This window comes from Aythya marila (genome assembly GCF_965140915.1).
Source record: "Aythya marila genome assembly, chromosome: 3".
Classification (NCBI taxonomy): domain Eukaryota; kingdom Metazoa; phylum Chordata; class Aves; order Anseriformes; family Anatidae; genus Aythya; species Aythya marila.
The window spans coordinates 112,067,138-112,091,773 of NC_139044.1; the positions used below are offsets into that span (position 1 = coordinate 112,067,138).

Here is a 24,636-nt window from a genome sequence, read left to right on the forward strand (position 1 = left end):
TCTCCAGACTTTGGCAAAGTTCCCTGTGCAGGTATTTTGCTGTTTTAATGAAAAATAGCGCCATCAGTAGCTAGAGTCAACGTTTCGTAGCTGTGTAAGGAACACCGGAAAGACAAGAGAGAATGGAGAGCAAATAACAGATGGTAAGAAGGTTGAAATGCTTTACAGTGCTTATTCTAGTCTTAAATGAAAAGGATAATAGTAGCAGGATATTTAATACAATCATAGCTAACAGAGCTAGGAAGCTATCGTGAGGGAGAATCCAAAAAGAAAAAGGCTGCTGATTGCCTAAATCACTTGAATGTTCTTAAATCAGTGAGGCTAAATGAAATTCACCCTTGACTATAGTGCTTAAAAGAGCTGGTGCGAGAAGCCATTGGTTTATAAAAGCCTCTCCTCTCTTCTAGAGACAGTGTGATGGTACATACTCCTCAAATCCCTTGGTAAAAAACACCGCATACCCTTAATGCCATCAGCAATGAGCCCGAATCGCTGCTGCACGTGGTTGTGTGTGCACACACGCACACACACAGCTTTTTCTTGCTGTTTGTGCAGGGGGGAACATAAGAGTGAAAAGCGACCTGGGTTTTGATATGTGACATTGACTTTCAAGCTGATGAAAGGAAGCAACATGTTCTAATTACTATTCTCCTTCAAAATAAGCCACGAGCTCAGACAAAGGAGGAGGGAGGGGGAATAAAGGAGAGAACAGTATCACATTTTCTCATTTATCTAATTAAAGAAAGGTGGGTGAGTGTGAGGAAGAGCTCGCCGTGCTAACTCAGCGGTAATGCCCCGTTTATTCTAGGAAACAGGGGAAAGGGGGCATTCGTGCTGCACAGCCCCAAGGAATGGTCCAGCCCTGCTCTCTTCCAGATCTTAAACCAAACTTTGGGCCATCCTGGTGCCCGTCAGACCACACATCCTAATTTAGCAGCAGGACTCTTTGTGTTTTGTCTTTCTTTGTGTTACGGCTGCTCCCTGAGGAGCAGCTCTGGGATGTCCCACAGCGCCGAGGGAAGTTGCTTGCTCTTCTGTGGTTGCATGTTGTGTGTGTTTTACAACGTTATTTAAACCGCCCTGTCGCAGCTCTTTCTGCTTCCTAAGCAGCCTGTGATGGGGATTAACCTCCCCGCGGGGGGTTGTCTGGCTCATCCCCATGCACCCGCTACCCGCATTATTCCCGTGTCCCGATTCCACGTTTCGTCTTGGCTCCCTTGTAAGGTTAAACGCCCCCAACCTTCTTAAAAAAAAAGCGCTTCCTGCAATCAGAGCTTTGCCACCCACTGCCATATGTCCACTGCTCCCTCTCCTACAAGTTACCGCTTAATGACATTACAATACCTGCAGCCAAGTGCCTGACATTTGTGACTCTGGGGAAGGAGAGCAGCCGTTTCACCTCCTTTCGAGCACCTTAGAAATGGATTTCAGCATGAGAAAAGAGAGGAGTCCCTTCTTCCCTGGCTTGGAGGCTGATGGAGTGACCTCAAGCCTTACACAGCCCCGGCCACATGTGCCACACCGGAGGTAACAGAGAGGAACTGATGCTCTCTGCTCACCTGAGATTTGTTTCAGAAGAGGAGCATTGATGTTTTTCCCTGCCTTTTGCATCACTTCTCTAGCACCCAGCGGCAGCAAGGTGGCTAGGCCTAAATCCCCTGTGCCCTACCTAAAATCACCCTGTGACCCCAATGGGCTCCCTGCTGTCCTGTCCCTGCCAGCACAGCAGGGTTCAGCTCCCCAGCTCCCCATGGGTGGTTACGTGCTGGTGTTAACTGAGCTCACACCAGGCTGACACAGCTCTTGGGCAGGAAAGCAGTGTGTATTTCCCCTAGAAGGAAAAATCCTCTGTTTTCTTCCCAAATTAAGCCTGCGTTTTCAACTTGGGTTGGTAAAAGGGAAGCCCTGGAAGTGGTGCCAGGCATCACTGTGTCCTCACCTGCCTGGCCAGCACCAGGAAGGAGCCTGGCAGCAGCTCTCCCACCTCACAGTGACCCTCTCCATCCCTGTCCCTGCTCCTGCTGTGACTTTGGCTTTCACTTGTGACAGGGCCAGGCCCGCTGCTTAAAAAATTGCAAGAGCCAAGTAGCTTCTGGAAGACCCAAGGCATCCGCAGGCCAGCAGATGCTGCTGGTGCCCAGCGTTGCTCAGGACGGGTTTCACGGACCTCAGGAATATTGATTTGCATCCTGGCCTCAGGCCCAGGCAGGGTCTTTGGATGCCGCTGTTATGTGACTATCTATTAACACAGATTATCGTTTCCTGCTGCGCACCCTTAGCTTGCATCCTGTGTGTGTGTTTTTCTTCTCAAGGACCGCATTTTCCCGTTACGCTGCTTCTCGCTGTACTCTGCCTTGTGCTGTGATATAAGCAATTACCTATAAAAAGAATAATCTGGGGATGGGCTCTTGGTTTTTCGACTGCAGTTTTCTCTCTTGAGGTTTTGTTCTCCTTTAAGCCACGTTCAGTGACAGACAGCTTTATTTGCTCGGATGTCCTTTGCCCTCCAAGGTTTAACGTATTTATTTAGAAGATGAAACTTACTGACAGTATTTGTATAGCACCCTCTGGAGTCTGACTTGGCCAAAATCTACAAGTACATGATTTGTTTCACCAACAAATAAACCCTATTAATTAAAAAAAAATTAGCAAATTGGATGGTATTATTCAGTCTCTTGATGTAGTAAAAACAGTTAAAATCTACTCTATTTGCCAGCTTTTGTTTCGCATCCAGAACACCAAACTTTTTTCTCTTTTCTTTTTTTTGTACTGCTTTCCACTCACATTTCGAGGTTAATTCAGAAAACTCGAACTCTTACCACATGTCTCCAGTGCATAAGGTGTTACATCCAGCCTGAGTTTGAGCTTTTATTTCAAAACCCTGTCCATACTGCGCTATATAACAGGAGTTACCACCTTTTCAAGAATTATTTTCAATCCCTCTGGGACCAAAACCAGCCTTGGTGGGGGATCACCGAGGGCTGCATTGCCTCCTTCCTACCCGATCGCCGAGCACAGCTTGGCACACGTGTGCAGCATCCATGGCAATCCATCAGGACTGCATGCTGCCAAATTTGTGCGGTGAGGGCAGCTCTAAAGGGAGCGTGTTTCCAGGTTGGGTGGCAGGGGACCATTTGCAATGGAGGAGGTGGAGATGCCAAGCGGCTGAACAAAGGCCGCAGTGTGCTGATTTTTCTCCCCTCTTTGCAGTACGCCGCGGAGCTGCTGGCAGTGGTGCGCCTCCCCTTCATCCATCCCAGCTATCTGCTGAACGTTGTTGACAACGAGGAGTTGATAAAGTCTTCGGAGGCCTGCCGGGATCTGGTGAACGAGGCCAAGCGTTATCACATGCTGCCACACGCCCGACAGGAGATGCAGACACCGAGGACCCGACCCAGGCTCTCTGCAGGTAAAGCAAAGCTTCCTTTGGCCACACCAGCTCACTGGGCCACAAGTTCCTGCACCTGGGCATGGCCAGGACATCCCAGGACATGCCCAGGGATGCACCACAGACCTTGGCTGCTTCCCTTCACTCCCTCTCCTGTTTGAGCCTGGAGAAACCTCAAGCTCCATTTTTCATTTCTGCTTTGCTCAAGCATTGAGGAGCCTCTCTCAAGGGTCAGATGTGGGAGTTTAGGTGTACACTCCATAAACTAGATTTAAAAGGAGCCTAATTTGTATGAATTATTAGCTTTGGCAGAGACAGTGAGGCACACTGACATCCCCCCACTGCCCTCCGTGCCTCACTTCTCTAGCTGCAGGAACAGGTGAACGATAACATTTGCTTCTCTGCCATCCGGCCTCTTGCAGGTAGCAGCTGATTAATATTCATAAAACAGCTTCACTTTCACAGCCCTGTGTAAATACATTATTTTCATACCCTCAGTCTTGCAGGTACCAGTTCAGGCCGTTTGCTGCCTCCAAAACAAATGGATCACACAGGATATATTCCCTTTAAAAAATCCCAGCAGCTAGGGAGAGCCATAATGCTTCAAAAAAAGTTTCTCATCTGAGGAATGCACATATTTTACTTTTGGGAAAAATACATGTTAAAAAAAAAAAAGTGCCCAATTTGCCAGAAGAGCTTGTATCACGTAGTGTTAGAAATATCCTAAATATTTGTTGAACAGTGATACAAATACCATATCAAAACTACTTCCAGGAGTCAGATGAAGTCGGTGAATTGTTTTAATGCGCTACCGATACTTCTGCCTCTTCTTAGTACATTCACAAAGCCAGGCAAAAACTTTCTGTCACAAGCTGCCACTAATGCTAATGTGGCACCGAGATGGCATATCAGACTACATCATTCACCGCTTCTGGAGACTCTCATCAAGGCACCTTTCAGAAGGATGAAGTGTAGAGGACTTTCAATAACAATCTACCCTAAAAAGTCTTTCATTGAAGACGACTAATGGTGTGATGTTTGAAGGGATTTTTGAAAAGTGCTTATTTTATGTATATAAAATTGTAGGTGTAATGTGAACCATTTCCAGAAGCTTGTTGATGAGGGAAAAGTGATTCTCGCGGGGTAAGAGAGGGTGATTATAGTTTTTTAGGTCAGAGTCTAATTATATAGAATCATGTTATTTTGCATATCAACGGCATTCATGGAGGCACAAAGGATCTCTAAACACCCTTTGTGGACTCACTGCAGCATGTCGCACGCTCTCTCGAGGTCATTGATTATAATCAAGTTATGTCTCGCACAGGTGATTAGATTTTCTCGTGTGTCGCAAAAATAATGATCTCTTGTTACCAAGAAATATTTATTTAAAACCGTACAGCACTTCCACTTAATAACTTGTAAGAGAGTAACCTTGTTGGAATGACACAAATATGTATTTTTTAAAAGCTAATGAAGAATGACGATAATCCATTCTTGTAAAGAAGCATTGCTCAGTGCTGCACCTCCTGATCTCTCTGGCTGGCAGGCTCACTTCTGGGCTTTTGACCCCCCTGCCAGCATGCACTTGTCTCTGAACTGGGCACCTTAACAGATCACAGCAATGGGTCTTGCCACAAGCACAGCTCCTGAGGTGGCAATTTCTTTCAGCTCATGGTCTCATGAACCTGTTTCTGAGCCTACCCCTCCTGGCAACAAATTGCACCAAGGCTTACAATTGCCACGGAGAGATGTTAACACTTCTGCTAAGCACTGAATCCAAACTATCCCCAGTACTTTGGGGCTAGAGCCAGAAAACACCTGAGAATTAAACTGTGACCCATCGTTGGAGTCCACTGCAAGGCCAAGTCTGGGGAGAGTTTCAGCTCAGATTCAGCGTAGCCTGGGCTAGGAGTAAAGTGGAAGTGAAAAAATGCCGAGATTTGCATTACAAAACTTTTGTCCAAAAGGTTTGGGAGGCAAAATGTCCATTTGTACCAGCAGAGAATTTGGCTTGCTGTACACCTTGTGTGCTGTAGGTCAAACTGTCCATATGGAGAAGGAAAATCATGATGAAGAAATATCACTATAGGCTAAATCTGCAGATGCTAGCTGTGTGAGAACACCTTTAGGTTAAAGCCCAAACATCCTTTATGTGGATAAAGGCCAAGCTCACTGATGTCACAAGCCTTGACAAAATTCCCATTTTCTTTAGTGGAACGAAGATTTGATACGTGTGTCTCACCCAAAGACTGGGGAAGTCAATGGGCATCTTTACAGGGAATATTTTTTTTAGTTTCTTTCCCCCTTGAATTTTATCCAGATGACACACTATGTCCCCAGTTATCCCTAGGATGCTTGCATGTTGCTCCTCACCCACCACTCTCCCCACACGTACTCCCTTTTTTCTCACCCTTCCTCGTTTAACTGCACAGCCCAAGACAGTTTATATAATATCTATACAACAAGTTAAAACTGCCCAGATTGCTGAGTATTTTTGATAGGCTCCTGCCTGTTTGAGAGATGTCACATTTTTTAAATACTGTTTTGCTTGTTGAATCCTAGGTGTAGCTGAGGTGATAGTCTTAGTTGGAGGTCGTCAGATGATTGGCATGAATCAACGAGCTTTAACAGCAGTCACTTGCTTAAATCCTCAAAACAACAAGTGGTACCCCTTGGCCAGCCTTCCCTTCTATGATCGGGAGTTTTTCAGCGTGGTCAGCGCTGGAGACAACATTTATCTCTCAGGTGAGCAGCAAATACACTGGGCTGGGAGAAAGTTTCCTCCTTACAACGTAGGCAGTGCAAACAAAGAAGGATGTGCTGCTTCTCGGGAAAATAAATTAAAAAAATAACAGACAAGTGGGAGGGGAGGTTGGGAAAGGGACAAGGGATTTCCCTGCTGTCATTATTCTCCATTTCTCTGCCACGTTAGCATTCCCTCAAAGCAGTCAACAGCAATATTTTGCGTTTGCAACATGAAGAAAAGAGGTCCGACAACCATCAAGCATGCAAAGAGGTTTCAGTGCCATAGTAACACAATTTAAAATATTGGCTGTAGTTGAGTCTAAATGGTGGGTTATGGAATTTGAGACAGACAGGCTGAACTACTGAATATGTGACCTACACTTACAGTATTTGCTTACAGGAGCATTCACTTTGTGTACTTGTTTTTGAAACCTCTCTTTTGACAGTAGTCACTAGCCCTATAATCTTCTTAGTTTCAATGAAACTGAGACCACGCTCCCTAAAAGGCTTTAACTCCCAAAGTAGCTGTCTGCTCTGCGCCTGCAGCATCGCAGAGTCTGGTTATTCACAGTCTTGTGGTACCTCTGCTTGGCTGGAAGGCAAAAAGGAATTCCCACCAGGCGATGGCTTGAACTGATGGCAGCAGAGTGGACGTTTTTTGATGAAGAGAGGATCCTGGTCAGGGAGGTGCAGATGTGTGCGAGCTGATGATGGAGCTGGGAGCACAGATGCACCAGGCAGTACCAGTAAGGGGTTACAGCTGTTGTCTTTTCCTGTATGGAGTCCCCTCGCTGCATTTTCCACAGAAAATCACTGCCTGTGGTGTTAAATTCCATTAATACTGCATAGAGGCCCCAAGGATTGATTGGAAATTATTTCTTGATGCTTTTCACCCATGCTCTTTTTGGAGCTGGAGCAAAAGCATTCAATGGAGCTCTTAGTGAGAGGCTGACTTGTAGTTATTCTTAGCTCAGGCACTTCACAATATGTAGAGATATTTTAGACTGTGCCTTACCTGCTGGCAAAAGCCACTGAATCCTAAATTCAAAACTTCTTTCAGCTCTTTTCCTTGAATCTGGATGAATGAGCTGATGGTATTCGATGGATAAAATAGGAAAGCTGAAGTCCTGCATGGCTGGAAACTTAGCAGACTGCCAATGGTATTTTGTTTTGCTAAACCATTAAGAAACAGGAAAAAGGGAAGGAGAACCAACAAAAGTGGGAATGAACTCCCCACAAGCTCGAAGTACTGGACTCCACGCTGCATAGCATAGTTTTGGAGAGCGAAAAAGCAAGGAGAAAGCCTGGGTTTGTCATTAAACCACAGAACTGAGAGTCTCATTTCTTTTCCTGGCTCCATCACAGACTCCTAGTGTGGTCTCAGATAAATCATTTAACCTCTTTGTGCTTCAAAGTGGGGATAGCGAGACACCCACTAAGTAGCTAAACTGGACGCTTCAGTCAGAAGTTTAAAACTGACCAAAATAAACATTTCAGAAAACCAATATAAATATTCAGAAAGCCGACCATATGCTGGGCTGCATCCAAAGCAGTGTGGCCAACAGATCAAGGGAGGTGATTCTCCCCCTCTGCTCTGCTCTCATGAGACTCCACGGGGAGTGCTGCGGTCAGCTCTGGAGTCTGCAACATAAAAAGGACATGGACCTGTTGGAGTGAGTCCAGAGGAGGGCCACGAGGATTATCAGAGGGCTACAGCACATCTCCTATGAAGACAGGCTGAGGGAGTTGGGTTTGTCCAGCCTGGAGAGGAGAAGGCTTCAGGGAGACCTCACAGCAGCCTTCCAGTACCTAAACGGGGCCTACAGGAGAGCTGGGGAGGGACTCTTTGTCAGGAGGTGCAGGGATAAGACAAGGAGGAATGGCTTTAAACTAAAAAGGGGTAGGTTTAGATTAGATACAAGGAGGAAATTCTTTACTATGGGGGTGGTAAGGCACTGAAACAGATTTAACAGAGAAGCTGTGGATGCCCTATCCCTGGAGGTGTTCAAAGCCAAGTTGAACAAGGCCCTGGGCAACCTGATCCAGTGGGGGTGTCCCTGCCCATGGCAAGGGGGTGGAACAGACGATCTTTAAGGCCCCTTCCAACTCAAACCATTCTATGATTCTGTGATTGCACTTGAGCATCTGAAACTGTTTTACAAGAGCAGTGCATCTGGTTCTTCCTTTCATCAGCAAATGAAAATAAATAAGGAATTTGTCCCTGAAAATTAGGCAGCAAGCCTGCAACGCAAGCACTGGCTTTGTTTTGCCCATGTTTGTGCTGCTTCAATCCATCACTGTGTTAAGCATTTAGATTTCAGACTGGACTGTGTCTCGCAAGCCAAGATAGGCTCTGCCTCATGACACCTTCTTGCAAGTGTTGCAGTAATTTAATAGACTGGAAGTTATTTATGAACATTGGAAAGGGTCTATCCCCTTACGTACTTGTCCCTCATAGTCTGACATCTTGATTTCTTCATGTCATCTAATAAAAAAAAAAAGAAACAGCCTTTGGGACTCATGAATAAATGACACAGATATGCATCATCGGAACAGATGCTCAGTATTGAGGGTGATTTATTTTAATTAGTCAAATGTCATTTGAAGAGTTTTTACTTTGTAACTGGCTTTGATTGCTGTGCGCAGAGCTGCTGCCGTTCCAGGAGCTCACGTAATTCTCCCCTTTTCTTTCCCTCGGCCGCATGCTGGTGCCAGGCGGCATGGAGTCGGGTGTCACGCTTGCCGATGTCTGGTGTTACATGTCCTTGCTCGATAACTGGAACCTCGTGTCCCGAATGACAGTCCCCAGGTGTCGACATAACAGTCTGGTGTACGATGGGAAAATATATACCATTGGAGGGGTCGGAGTGGCAGGCAACGTTGACCATGTGGAAAGGTAAAAATATTACAAAAAATGTGGCTTGCTGGTGCTTTGACTCCATGCTATGTTAAAGGATGCTTCTCCTTTTAAAAGACACATCAAATGTGCCGTACATGTTAAAATAAGCTTTTGTAACTGTTAAGAAAGGAGGAAAATATGCAGGATTAGATTTTTTTTAAAGCTTCAGTGGAAACCATTGTTTCAAAACCAAAGATGAAAGCTGCCAGTTTGTTTGTTGGTTTGTGCAGGGGAGGGAAGGGAGGAATTAAGTTTCTTTGGACATTTAACACAAATTACACAATGAACCAATAAATGTCCTTTGAATTTAGTACTGATGGAAGTCTTTACAGACCACAAAAAAAAAAAAAGAAATATATATATATATATATATATATATATATATATTTTATTTTTTTAACTGAAAAAAGCAACAGCAAAGTAGGTTTCTCACATGCACCCATCTGCTAAACCAACCCAGCCCTGGCCTGGCTGGAAGGAAGGTTGTTCCTTTGGTGCTCTTGGCCGGGAGCTGGGACCTACCAAGTTCAGAATAAAACAACCAGTAAATGGAAACAGTTTTGAATTCCTGTCTGAGAGGGACTAAATAGAAATGGAAGAGAATGGAAACTTTCCTTTTCAAGAGAATCCAGATAGGAAAATTTTCCTGTTCTCACATGAAAATTAAAAAAAGGAAGGAACAGAAACACAAAGATTTAACAAAGTAAAACTCCAAAACTGGCTAATTTCATGTCAACAATAACAGTCAATAAAACATCATATTATCTGTGCATATCAATATTTTCATGAACAACTAGAAATTGGTGAATACTGAAATGCAGTATAAGAATATTCCGTTCCAAAAAGATCAGTACATCCTTAGCCTTACCCAAACACTTAAAAATGCATTCTGACAATAGATTGATGAGACGTTTCTGTGAAATACTTTCCCTTAGTGAATCTGGCAGCCAAAAATACAAGTTTTCTTTCTTTTTTTGTCAGTTTTAAGTGCTGAACTTGACTACTTCGGCAATATTTTGAAGCAGGCAGTTCCCCGTAAAAGTCGCCTTAGCAGACAATCCAAAAAAGGATATGTCGTTAAGCAAGATATGCAAAAAAAATAAAATAAAAAATGCATTTTTCAAAACAGTAGGATTAGAAGTGTTTTCTACCTATTATTTCTGGATTTGGGGCTTGCAACATTTATGTTCCATTAATGCAGGAGATAGTGTGTTTTTTTTTCATTTAAGTAGATATCACAAATACTGAATACCAAAACCTATATTGAAAAAAGCTTCTTCGTGTTTCAAAGTCAAGCACTCAGGAAATTAGGAAATTTAAATTAGGAAAACAAAAGTTTCCTTCTGTATCTTGATTTTTTGGTACAATCGTGTGATCACTTTTTTTTTTTTTTTTTTTTTTTTTTTTTTTTACCTGAAGGTTTTCTCCCTACTTCAGTGCACGGGACAGATCAGTTCAGGGAATTAGTAAAGGCAGTAGCAGGGAGGAAGCATCAGTAAGACGTCACATTAGGTCTTTAAAGCGTAGAGGATGATGCGGGTGGACACAGAGCAGATGGTACCTGTTTTATGCATGGCCAGGAAGATCTGTCTGGTGCTGAGCGATCACTATTCACATATGGCCCTCGTTTTCTGTTCCTCTGTCTTCACAAATTTGGCATTATTTTGCCTTGGAGACAAAATTTTGCTATTTGACAAAATATCCACTGGAAAGGACATGTTGTGGGACAGGGTCTGCAAGTAGCCTTCCCTCCCAGCCCAGGCATGGGCTGAAGAACTGACTTTGGTGATGCTCTCAGCAAGTCGGGGAAATGCAGGCAGCAAAGAATGAATAATAAATAATAGCGAATGCTACACATGAGCATTGCTTCGCTCCTTACTCTGAGCTTAAGGTGGGCACTGCCCCTGGGACTTGCTTTGAAGAAAATCTCACTGTTTTATGCAGGTCTTTTTTTTTTTTCTGATTTCTGAATGCATTTGTACTAAAATTTAAGTCAGGACATTTTTAGCTAAGAGCAGTGTTTTTGTGAATGTGGGAAGGTGTGAGCTCAGGAAAGAGATGCAGTCTTCCACTCCATCTCTCAATCAAGAGGAACATCTAACTAATGCTACCACAGAGAGGTGTCTTGATAAATGTCCTTGATTAAAGTATCTGCTTTAATTTTTCCCAGTCTCATTTCTTTCTCTGCTCTGATTTTCATGGCCTCCCTTTAGCAAAGCATCCAAAATGTTGGCCAGCTGAATCAAACAACATTAACCCCTCTCGTTCCGTGTCATTGCCATCACCCATACCCTTACTACAAATGACATTGCAGTCTGCAAAGTCACACTTGGTGAGCCCAGCATGGCTCAGTGAGAGCAGCCCTGCTAGCCTTCAGTTGTAGCAAGCCCACCAAGAGACTTTTACATAGGAAAGTAGTAGATTTCCTCCCTATCATTTCAGTGCATGCTGTCTCTACCACAATAACGATGCCTTGTCATGGGGATTTGTTAAACCCGTGGTTATAATTAATCTGCTATTGTCTGTAAAGTGACTTGCGAGACACAGCCAGGGAAAAAGTGCAACATGGCCTCTTTTGGGTTATGCCAAGAGCTTTTTGGATGTTTCCTTTTTTGTTCTTTGTATTAAAATGGCAGTGGGAATTACGGAAGCAAAACATCCCATTGCTGAAGCTGTGTGTTTTGGAAAGGACGTTTCAGGGGTCTGCTGTTAGAAACACAGGTGAGAAAAATATGACCTTCGTAGCTGTACTGAGCAAGCTCACACCTTTTCAGACAAAAGCATTTCCGATTTGGACCAGGCAGCTAATTTCTTTGACTGCTGAGTAATTTGAATAGTGGGAATCACTGTTCCTAGCTCTGCAATGAGCCACCTGAATTTGGGTTGAAACCATTAGCATACATAAAAACATAATTGTCATTGCTCAGTTGTCTGCTGTCCTATACACAGTTAATACACACCTCTTGCCTTTGTCTTCTCTTTCTTCTCCCCATCTCTACAAGGAGATGGCTTTTTCCCACTATATTTCTGTGGGGGCTGCACATTTCTCTGCAAATGCTGCGCTAGGGTTTTGGATGGGACACTGAGATACCGTCTTGCTGGAGGGGCAACCTCTCTGTCATTCCAGCAGGTCTTACAAGAGCACTGTACTAAAATAATAATAAGGTGACACTGTCACACGCTCCAAGTTAAGTGATGCCCAAAATTACATTTACCCCTGAGGTGGACATTTTGCCCCTCAGTGTTGAATTTCAGGACTATGCCCTCTTGATTTTTTGGTTGTTTTTCAACCCAAAGGAGGCATCTGAGGTTACATTGATGTTGCTCACCCAGATGGAGCTATGGGGACTTATCCAGGCCATGATACAGTCCTGGACTGTGCCACCAGTGTGAAGAGCAACACACTGGACACCCTCCCCTCTCTGGGCCATCCATTCACCACCTCCCCTCCTCCGCATACATCTTGTCTTTACCAACATTTTGCTTTCTGCTTACTCCGTTAACCCAAGTGTGACCATGCCCAGCTTTGACCAGATTTCAATGCATTTTCACTGGCCTTGTGGAGGGCACATCTCTTGTCCACAGGGACCTACCCTGACTTCACCAGTTAGCAGCCCCAGAGCATGGAGTCTGATGGGTGTCTTGCCATAGCTGGTCTCCAAAAATGGCAAAGATAATATTTTCCACCAGTTTTCTTCTTGTTCTCCACCTGTGTTTTTCTGGGCATTTTTGAAACATTTCATCCTAAATGGTTAAAGTTTTACAAAGATGTTTTTGTTTTATTTTTTTAAAACAGTTGTCAGACCATATTAGCTATACATGCTATTACCTGGTTGCACCTAATATATCTACTGCACCATTAGAAAGCATTAAAGCAAATAGGGACCATCAGACTCCTAATGATTTATGGCATCTGCTCCTGAGCGCTTCTGTCTGTGCTTTCAGTTGTGTCACTGATGCTGAAGGGTGCAGCCTCAACAAGAAATTCTGGTGCCACTTAAATCAGTGGGTGTTTTCCCATCAACTTCAATAGGGCTGAGATTTTTTTACCCTTTATCTGCCATTTGTCTGCAAAGAGACAGTAAAGTTCTATTTTGACGGATAATATTACAGGACTACCACAAACAGACAGGTGGGAGTCATTTATTACTCATCTTAAAACAATATGCATGTGCCAGACTGGCTGAGTTATAAGTCTGTTCTTGTGAATATACATGGGTATACATTTAGGGAGAGTTATGTTTTTGGAATGGCTGTTTAGGAAAATAACAGCATGACTGCAGTTCTCAATCAAGCCCCTCTGGCAAGTTTCTGTGTGACAGGGAGCGAGTCATTAGGTATTAGGCGAGAGAGTATTACACTTTCTGTCTTCTTCTGAGATATGAGTTGAGTTGGGAGGTGGAGAAATGAAGTGGATCCACGAACTAGGTTTTTAGATAATGGATGGGCCTTGTAATATATGCAATTTGAGAGCTGAGAAGACTGCATATGCTGACAAGACAATATGTGTGACTAAAAGTGTGGAAATGTGGGTGCTTTGTGGTTATTATCTGTTTGAAGGACAGAAGAAGATGAATCCCCTTGACCTGACAGCACTTTTACAATAGGGTTGTCTAAAACTGGGAGATTACTTCAGCTGGCAGTGTGTACTTGGAAGAGAGTCTAAAAAATTCAATGTAAAAATGAGCCTTAGAAGCTTTATAAACTGCTTCAGAACCTACTGTTTTATTGATGTGTTAAGAAAATTAAATATATAGCCTTGTCCAAGAATAGTTTCTTAAGCTCCTCAGAACAGTCAGAAGAAAATAAAAAAGGCAAAAAATAGTAATCCATTAATATGATTTTAAACAACACGTGAATCATCTGAAGAGCAGATCAATATGACACTGTACAGCTTTATTTTAAGTAGCAGCTTTCCTACAAACAGAATTAAATAATGTATAAGAAACTGGAGAGTGCATGTCTGTAAGCTACTGACCGTGTTGCAAAGATTTTATAATGTGAATAAATATGCCATATTTATATGGCTGTTCAATCTAGAAGGAGAGAAATGAAGGGGTGGGGTAGGGGAGCTATTTTCAGGTACTGGAGGGATCAAAAGTCAGCAAGGCAGAGAAGCAAATGGCACAACTTGAAGTGACGGGGTTTTCTGCTGTTAATATCAGGGTTGTAGGGGAAAAGCAAGAAAGGAGGTGCGAAACTAAACAAGTGAAGCACGAGGAGGATCAGGCCCAGAGCTGAAATCCTGTCAGTGGAGAGTTCTGAAAAGTAGCAAGGTTATTTCTGAGAGTGTTTTCTTCACGCCTGGGCTGTATTTTCTGCTGGGTTCAGATCATTTGCCATATCAGGGGTGTATAAATAAAACATAAACCAGAGCATAGTGCCTGCACAAGGGTCAGGTGAGACGACACAGCTCGGTGCAGGAGATGTGACAGGCAGGGACACACACGTCCTGCGCGTGTCGAAAGCCTGGTGTCCAGGGCATGGCAGGGCCATGGACTGCAGGATGCTGGGCTGCACACGGGGCAAGGAAGGCATGCAAGGGCATCTGTGTAACACCAAGTGGACTGCCAAACCAGGAGTTTGTCACGTGAAAGGAGATGTCCTTGAAGTTTCATGTTCTGCATACTGGATGGGCCTACCAGGCCTACAGCCAAGGAGAGGCATGGGCACACTGGGGCTGGAGGGAGCAGTGGAGGAGAAGGAAGAAAAACCTTTGCATGGCTCAAAGCCAGCTCCCATTAAGTCTCCATCTATGGCTTCAAGCAGGGGAATCAAATGCAAAACTTGACTAATGGAAAGAGATCAAAGTGATTATTTTTTAAATCAGTTCCCTCCCTGCTGGCCCCTGAGAAGAGATGGTGCTAAAGGTAGCTGAAAAGCCTCACTAGCACCAGAGGTGATGGAGAGATGGCATCACTGGAGATGATGTGGCAAAAGGAGAGGCCAGAGGGCAGAGAGGTAAAGCAGGTGTTGTTATTTCCTATTCTTTAAAAAGGTTACAACGATTCAACTTTATTAATTTAGTTAATCTGGTGCAAATCCGTCTGTGAACACATTAAGAGCTGACTTGAGCTAGACCAGAATGATGGAAACCTGCTTTGTAGGGGTAAACTTAAGGAGCTTACACTACTTAGTTTATCCTATAGAAGGTGAGGAGGTGACTTTATTATTTTCTGCAAGTCCATACGTGAAAGAGAGAGTTTTGACAGTAGACATTTTTATAATCTAACAGAAAAAAAGACTTACTGTCAGATGGGTGGGAGCTGAAGCAAAACAGAGACTAGAAATCAGGCCTACCATTTTGCAAGGAGGTAATGAACCAGAGGAATAAATTCCCTGTGGATGGAGGAACTTGAAGGCATCTCCTTCTCTTTTTCAACCACAGGAGTAAGCAATCCTCTTAAGTAAGTGAAAGAGGCAGCCTGTATAAAACCTAGTTGGGTAGTGGGGTTGGGTGGGCAAGGACTGGCTGCCACCTGATTTATGGTTCACTGGCTTTTGAAACCGAAGGACACTCAAGATGAGCATTTTTAAGCTGTCCCACTTGCACCTGTATCCTGTAAATTTGCAGCCTTTGGCTTTCAGCAGATGAAGTGAAACTGGTAATTTTTGTTTCTCTGGTTGCAGATGAAGGAGAGCAGAAGACAAAAAGATCAGTTCTTGTCATTGTAAAGTATAAATGGAGAGTAGTGGGGAGGTCTCTGGGATCCCAGTGAAATTCATTCAGAAAAAGAACTTTTGTTTCTGCAATTTGAATCTTTCACCAGTATTCCTATAAACGTGGTCCTCAACCACCCCCAACTCCCAGCAAATTTAAAGGATATAACCCCTCCTTTGAAAATGTATTAGAAGGATCAGAAAGTCATTAGCAGTAATGTGTCTGTCTTGGAAGCAGCAGTCTTCCAGGTATTTCTGCCAGGGAAGGCAGCATGGCTGCCCACCACCTTCCCCTCTCAGACCCTGTAGACTGTCACAAACATTTCTGAAGTTTGGACTGACAGTGGTGCTAAGTATTGGGTGACAGTTACAACTTACATCCCAGAAGCTGGGGAGCTAGAAAGAAGATCAGTTCTTTTCAGCTGTTTTTTTCCTCAATTTCTTACCAATTAACCAATTCATTAACCGCTTTTATTATACACATCAAAAATTGAATTACCAAACCCAAAACTACTGCAGTAAGCAAGTTAGCAAAGTGTAACCCCAAAGCAGCAAATGAAACTGTTTACATTAGGTGACATTTATGCCTATCTGCTAGGGTGGCAGTGAGTGCTGCCTCGAGGGCTGTGGGCAAACGCAGGAGATGCAGCATGTGGTGCCTTACCTGGAAGAGGCTTGTATAGCCAAACATGCATCTCCAGTCTCGGTTTTGGTGGGTTTGGTACCAGACTTTAAGAATCAGCACAATATAGGTGTGTTGTCCTGAATGTTCCCAGCACCATGCTGTTTAATCTCATTACATTTCTCCCCTTTGATCACTTTGTTGTAGATGAATTTAATTTCTCAGTTCCTAATTTAGAGCATTGTAAAATGGAGTTCTCCATGCTCATTAGAAGGGACTTTACTCACTTCTTATTTTTCAGTTGAAGTTTGCCTCCTTTTCCTCATTTATGAGTGTGTTAATTACTTTTGGTTATATTACTTGGAAACTCATTAATGCACTTTCATTAAGCACATTAGTTTGTGCTATTTCCACCATTTGTTTCTTTTGTCCCTTATATTTTCCCCAAGTTTAGGCAGTGAGTATATGAGGGACATGTTACAAAGGGAGAATTCCCCTGTCGCTAAATCATTTTCTACAGATGGATTTGTGGCCGTGGATTCATTTAATGTTTGCATATTGCATATTACTAATATTAAGAACAAAAGCCCCGAATGGGTGAAGAGGACTTCTGTTCCTGCAGTACACAGTTCTGAGTAATTGCTTCGCAGGAAAGTCCTCGTTGACTGAATGTGCCATTACATGGAAATATTGAAGCCTAAAAATCACATTATTTTCCGCTGTCTCCAAGACTCATTTTAGAGCAGCTATTTGGATCCCTGCCACATTATCTTTAAAAAAATTGACGTCTGTACTTGTGACATTGTCTAAAATGAATCTTCATCCATGGATTATTAACTGCACATCCCTTATGGTCAATGGCTTAATTAAATTGGATACTGATGACCTTAAAACTAATTTAGCACTTTCATGCATACTCCTTTCTGTTTGGTTCTTGTCAAATATGGATGCAATAGTGAAATCTTATTCTGGCATTAACATTTGCAGCATCCTGCAATGAAGCACATGGTTTGCACAATAGAAAATAAATGGAAGCAACTCTCTCTGGCACAAAATGTGCATCACTGGTCAGTTAACTAGAGTAAAAAGAGCTATCGTGTTGCATTATAGTGCAGGTGAGATGTGTTCCTGAACAACTGAAGTATATTAACAGCTGCCTGCCTGCGGTTGCTATTGGATATCACTGTAGTGATTTGCAAGAATAATCTCATTGTATAGTCGTTAATAGAAATTAATTAGTGGAAGACATCTCAACAAAGATGTCCTGAGTTTCTTTAGCTTGGACTATAATCAGATTTGAGAGGCATATACAGAAAATAGGACTAGCTTTCTCTGCGCTTTTATCAATGTTTTAAAAGCTCAGAAAAGGCGTTAATTACACTATTTACCAAGTGGTTGAATTTGTATGATGTTAGAAAATACATTTCCACCTCTGCTTTTCTTCAGCTTGTCAAGCTGCCTTTCTCTTATATCCCAGCCTGCTTTCTCTGCCTGTCTATCCTCTTCAACTGGCATTGCATCATCTCAGCTCACTCCAATTGCTCTCATCGCAGGTACGATACAATCACCAACCAGTGGGAGACCATCGCTCCTCTGCCCAAGGCCGTGCATTCGGCCGCTGCTACCGTTTGTGGTGGGAAGATCTACGTCTTCGGTGGGGTGAACGAAGCCGGACGAGCTGCCGGGGTCTTGCAGTCCTACATCCCCCAGACTAATTCGTGGAGTTTTATAGAGTCTCCAATGATCGGTAAGGGGTTCGAGCAAACTCATATTATGACAGAAATCTCTGTGCTGAAGGTATTTTAATGCCTTTGTGCAAAGCAAATTAGTTTTCTTTTTTTTTGGGGGGGGAGATATGTTTATAGCAGATTGGCAGGAATGCATGTATTTTATACCAGAGAGGCAATTATCTGGTTCTTTACTGAAGGCAATTGTCACTCATTAATACAGCTAGTTATCAGCTAGAAGTGATGAGTTCAAAGTAGAGGAGAAAGGAAAGCAGTTATTAGGTATGGACAACTAGCAATTTCAGATCCAGAAAATCGTGAAGTGCAGTGAAACTTCATTCTAATATCATATGTTGCTCCATGCTTAAAACAGCACTGCTCACTCAATGGATTATTACTCGTGTTTCTGTTAAAATGGCTCCTCTCTGGTAGGAAGAGGTGGCCATTCTTAACTGGAATTTATCAGTGGTGTTGAAAGGAATACATGCTTCAGATTCTGAGATGTCCAAGACATGTAAATTATTAAAACTGTGTTTATTAGTATATGATGCCCTTGCGCTCTCTGAACTTTTTACAAGATAGAGCAAGAAGCTCTATTTTATAGAAAAAGAGCAAGGTGAAAGTCCAGATTTCCCAGGGTAGAAGAGAACTTCAGAAGTACAGATTTCCAAAGTTATGGTAGTGCTCAGAAGATTGCAGTTGATTTGCTTTCTGTGCCAACTTGAACCCTGAAAGTCGAGGCTGCTTTTGGAAATGTGATTTAGCATTCAGCCACACAAGGATGTTCATGCAGGTGACAGCTGACCTGGACCATGTGTCCAAAGAAACAGCTCTCATGCAGTCATCACAGAGAAGCTGTTTTAGGATGCCTTGCTTTTGTGTCCTAAACCGCTTTGTCGTGTTGAAACTGTGGCATGAGCTGCTTCATGTAAAAAATCATGATCTCAGTGTTCAGCCTGGTAGATGAAGTATGAGCAGCAAGCAATAAATTACACAAGTATGGTTATAAGGTATCCAGATGTGGCCTAGGCATATTCAGAAAACTAAAGTAAGCTGCTCTTTTTTTATGGTAGCTCTTTACAATTATTATGACTCTCTTCTTGGAGTTTCCTAGTAAAAACAGATCACAAGAAAATAGTCCAGCCATGGCTGTAGCCTGCCCCGTGAAGACAGCGCTGCTGCTTTCCAACTCTCTTGCTGCTGTTTGTGTCCAGCCTAACTTAACATGACATGCATATGATGCAGCATGAAGTGCCCAGCGGGAGGGCGTTAACCAGCAAAAGTCATGTTTATGTAATACAGCAGTGCAAACAAACCTATTTCCTGCATTTTTCCATCACATGGCTGCAGCTGCCACTGTTCATTTAATCCACTGACTGACGGTGCGAGGTTTTCCTATACTCAGGGTGTATTGCAAAAATGAATGCATTATGCAAAAAGGCACTCCTTTTCCTTACCAGAATAGCACAAGTGCCACAGGAGCTAAGAAATCATTCCCTGGGCTCATTAGACTGTCTAGCAGGCATCAACACTATGCGTGCTTTGGAAAAATCATCCAAACCATCCAGAGGTGGGTTTGTCACCCATTGTTCTAACGCCTGTGTACTACCATTTCCTAACAAAAACACACAAAAGACACCAATGAAGTTAAAAGACAGTGTTTATGTTTTCTTGGTGTAAACAAAGTTAATTAGTTTAGTTGAAGGCATAAAATATATGATGAAATGCAGAGTTGCTGTGCGCCTTTGTTCAGAAATATATAATGCCAATTTATTTGCAAATGAAGTAAAAGAACACAAAGTCTGAAAAATTGCACCCCAGTGGAGAATGTCTGGGAAAAAGAACTGACATGGTGCTTGGTCTTCTCTAAAAAGGCTGTAGGAATATTGGAAATATATTTTTATTTCTCTAGCTCTACAAGAACCATAGTATCACCTGTACTTGTATCCCCAAACAGTCTCCCCAAAGAGCTGAGTGATACTCCGTGTGCAGTGCAGTCAACCTTTACTTGAAACAAAGAGGGGGTAGGAGTCTTGGACTACTTTTTACTAAATGCAGATGAGATGAAATGAGTTGAACTCTAATACGATCATTTCTGGGATAACTTTGACAGCCTCAAAGCCTTTTTGTGTATATTTGTGGATTCTTGAGGTGTCTCTCGAGAGTAAGTAACCTGAGACATCTGACAGTGAGTTGTGTTGTTCAAGATGACTCCAGAGATCAGTGAAGCCTGTTCAACTTCAAATGGAATAACAGATTATTTAAAAACACCTCAAGTATGTTCAAATATGCAACAGTAGATGCCAGTATCAAAAGAAGTCTCTGGAGATCTTTAGACCAGTGGTACCTGTTTCAAGTCACTGGTATTTTACAGCCATCAGCGAGCTGAATGCAGCATGGCAAATGTTTGAACGTGACATATCCAGCTCTTCCAAAGCATCATGTGCCAGCCTAACTCACAGCAGCACTGGTGTCAACCATGGAGAGGGAAAGGGGCACTTTTAGGATAATCTTAATGGAGGTGAAGCAGGCTGGATATTCTTATCTGTGTAGAGGAGGTATGAAGTGGGGACTGATAGCATATCCACATCAGCCCCTGCTCTCTTCTGCCTGCCTTTCTCCTCCAACTAACAGTGAGTTCACCCCCAGGTTTCATTTATTCCTTAGACTTCACTTGGCATGAGGTGCTGGGACAACTGTGGGCAGTAGGTATACATGTAAAACTAGGCTCACCGACACGTTGCACAAGTGCTGTGGTAGCCTGCGGGTAGAAAAAGGGTTTGATTACACACCTCTCTATTTGGAGAGGATACTCTTTCTCAGTTCCCCATCCTTCGCCCTGCTTCTGTCCTTCCCATCTGTGGAGCCAGCAGATGTTCCTGGAGCAGCAAAGCTTGATATTACTTGGATAGCGGAGCCTCCCAGGGCTTTTGCACTGCATGTTTTTGGTAAGCCACCTTGCACGTCCTCTTGTGCTTGGAGCTTAAAGAAGTTTGCTGGTGTTGGGCCAAAGTCCTACAAAGTAAATGAGCCCAGGCTACATCCTTGTAGTGCTTGTCCTTCCATTTCTTACCAGGTCATCCTATATAGCTCTGCTAAAAATACATTTCATGCCCAGCTTCCTAAGTTTTGTCCTATTTAACAAGATGGCCACAGACATGCTGAAGTCAGTGATTGTAAGTAAGCCTAATTATCTTGTCACTGCATTTTAGTTCACGTTGTGCCTTCATGTCAGGGCACTAAAATACACTTTTTTTGATACGCTTAGCAGTCAGCATCTCTACTGATGGAATTACAAGTTTTGATTGGTGTTTCAGGATTGTAAGTGTTTATTCTTCACCGCTACTAACTTTTAAAATCTACTGAGAATTATTGGAACACAGAGGTCAAAGATCTACGAGCATTTCTGGTTTCTAATCCAAGTAGTGGTTTCTAATCCAAATTCCTCCCCATACCATTTACTACTGGAGTAATATGTCAGACTGAAGTGAGACATAGACTTAAGAATGAAAGAAATACCTGGAAAATGGTGTTAGCAGGGTCTGGGCATTACTACTTCACCATCCTCTGTCTTAGTTTGGTTAAAATGCACAACCAGTCCCATGAATTTGGGCTTCACAAGACAAATCAGATGTGTCTTTGTCCTGTCCCTCTTCCCAAGGCCTAAAGTTTGGTATTTGTGCTGTGGATTGGGCTGGCTCTCACCTAGAAGTCAAAGCAATGAGTCTTGTGTAGTTATGAGAAATCAGCTAGCATCTCTGTCTTCATGTGGGGTGATGTAGCTTGGCTTCCTCTTCTCGTCTGCTGCATGTTCCCCACCCATCAGGCTGGTTCCTGGAGCACACCTGGCCATCATCATTCCTCATCCCGCTGTCTCCTTCTGTCTCCTCATTCCCCGGGGAGCACTGGCTTCCCCTCACAGTGACAGCACTGTGCCAGAAGGGCTGACATCTGAGACCTCGCTGCTAATTGCAATATCTGCACTTCAGCCTCCCGAACTCTGTTACAGAGCAGACTGCAGCCTCCCGACTGCTGAGGGACGCTATCTCATCCATTACTATGCCATTCCTGAGCTTGTCTGCATAGTATTCAGGGAGGGGAAGAGATGCTTGCTATTAAAAGCAGATTTGGATCCTATTAACTCGTCTCCTTTCTCCAATATGCTTCATCATGTGCCTCATTCTCATCATTCTCCACACCCCAGCCGCCCACGCCTGCAGGGAGATCCTTTGGTAGGGGCTGTGTTAGGTCTGGTGGCTTGCTAGCATTTCTTCCTTCTGACAAAAGTGTTGGGTTTGGTTTTAATAACCTGTTTCCATATGGAGTGCTGCTGCCATTCATTTTCGTGCCACTTCAGGCTCTGACTGAGTGCTTCACTGGAAGGCAGCATAAGGTCTGTAAGTAATCATGGAATGGAAAGCAGATCTATGATACTTGACCATGTAATGTACCAGGAGATATGAGAGCCATAAAACACATCACAGACAGCATGTTGTTGTTAGAAAGAGAGGAGCACACCAGTAGGTTAAATTATCAACACCATGTGAAGTACAGCTCTGGCTCAAGGATTGTGTTTGAGTGCATACCCCTTCCTGCAGCAACTCGTTGCTACTAGAATAGAAATAATTTCATGTTTTCCTACTGCAACAGCGAAGAAGAGTGATGCTATGATGTTTGCCACGTGTAGAGATACCCCTTGTCTACTATTTCCTTTACATTTACTCTGCCTTTTAATCTCAAGTGAACTTGCTGTCATGTACAAATCTCATTTAAGATTTTCCAGCCCTAAATATATTGCCAATGTCCAACAGCCCCAACATCTGAATGTTGGAGAGGAAAGGAGGCTGCTACTCCATAGCCTCAGTTTCCATGTTCCCTCTCCCCTTTCTTCCTTCCCTCAGGCAGGTGTTTGAAATAACCAGAGTTCTGGCTGTGTCCCATGGTAATCCCATTATCCACAGGAGCTTCTGCTGATGCCCAGGAGCGTTGACCAAAAAGCCCAACCAGCACATGCTTTTGCAAAATCAGGGTCCCCCACCACCTTTCACTATCATCATGTTACAGACCAGCAGTGACCAACTTTGGGGGCTCCTGGGTGTTTGCATGAGGTTACCAAGTCCTGGAAAGGGTAAGGGAAGGACACGGGTAGCACCTGGGATGAAGCAAGGTTGCAGATTGAAGGAGGTCATCCACACTTAGATGCCAGCTTGAGTTTTCCAAGCTCCTTGTGTCTGTGAAAAACTTCTGCCTCCATGGTAACAAAATAAGAAAATACACGGCCTTCTCTCTGCCGGAATCTAGAGGGGTGTCCCTTGTGTCCTTCTGCCATATCTTCATCAGGATCTGTTCCTCCCGTATCTGTGGCTCTACAACTGTGTCCTTTTACAATAAAAAAAAAGAGAAAGGTTTAAACCAACCCTGGTGACTTTACTTTTTTACAGGACTATGCTGTGAAATTCTCCCTTCCTGAAAGAAGCAGCAGAGATTTCCTTGTTTCTCAGTCTCAGGCTTACTTTATGCCAATTTATGAATTTGTAGCTAAAGTCAAAAGTACTAAAAGGACAACAGATAGGTGGTGTTTTGCAAAATTGATGAGAATCGAGCATGATTGCCTCAAAAGAAAGAAAGAAAGAAAGAAAGGAAGGAAGGAAGGAAGGAAGGAAGGAAGGAAGGAAGGAAGGAAGGAAGGAAAAAGAGAAAGAATATCACACTGTCTGCTTATTTGAAAAGAAAAAAAAAAGTCACTATAAAAATAACCAAGGGGGTTCCCTCTTTTCCTTTGACAAAAAGGAATGTGAAGTCAGTGATTCAGTCTCCTGAGAAGCCGCTGCTTCTGCCTTGAGGGAGCCCCAAATAATTTCCCTGTGAGATTTGGGAGTTGAGTGCTGAGCTCTTTTTTTTTTTTTTTTTTTTTTTAATGCACGAGTTTTATTCTTCTGCAAAGTAGTGCTAGTTGAAGGGAAAAAAAAATACAGGAAAATGTGATAATTAAATATGGAAAAATTCTGATGAGTGTCTTAACTGGAAAAAATGTCACATATGCAAGCCTGATTTGGAAAGCGATGTGAGACGAGTTGTTAGGACAGATAAGTCTTTCTGATGAATTATAGTGGCTTAGTGGCACCGAGAAGAAACTGAATACTCCTTGTTCTATTTTCTGGATGAATTAGTTTCTTCCCATCTGTTCCCAAGGATCAGTGACATTTTCCTAATACATCTGTGTTTTTTGACATATGCCGGTAGATGCTGAGAGTAATAGGAGTCCACGTTAAACCCGTAACATGTTTTGTCTGTGTTCACGTCGGGTGCTGCAGCCCCATATTTCCCCCAAACTGCGCCAGACCACACCACAGCCACGCTGGAACAGAGGCAGACACCACAAAACCATTATTTCCCTTTTAGTTTAACAACTTCAAACCCCAGTTAAGGAAATTACCACTCTTCTGGACACATTCAGCAACTTTTGCTTAACTCCTGTCAAATTAAATCTCTCATTACATTTTTTAATGGAGTAAGATGGTATTAAAAGAACCTCAGGGTTACAGTGCCAGCCAGGCAAGAGGTAAGAGAGTGCCAAAAGTCAAGTCACTGGCGT

At 43.2% G+C, this 24,636-nt stretch overlaps 1 protein-coding gene across 4 annotated transcripts in view; it reads left to right on the plus strand.

Moving 5' to 3' along the window:
* Positions 1 to 24,636, plus strand: part of KLHL29 (kelch like family member 29) — a 388,888-nt gene that overhangs the window by 349,999 nt on the left and 14,253 nt on the right. For all 4 annotated transcript variants that reach the window (XM_082755983.1, XM_082755984.1, XM_082755982.1 and 1 more), the window contains 4 exons: positions 3,211 to 3,409; positions 5,951 to 6,133; positions 8,849 to 9,029; positions 17,868 to 18,061. In XM_082755983.1, the coding sequence (XP_082612109.1) occupies positions 3,211 to 3,409; positions 5,951 to 6,133; positions 8,849 to 9,029; positions 17,868 to 18,061 (757 nt within the window). The remainder of the gene's footprint in view (positions 1 to 3,210; positions 3,410 to 5,950; positions 6,134 to 8,848; positions 9,030 to 17,867; positions 18,062 to 24,636) is intronic.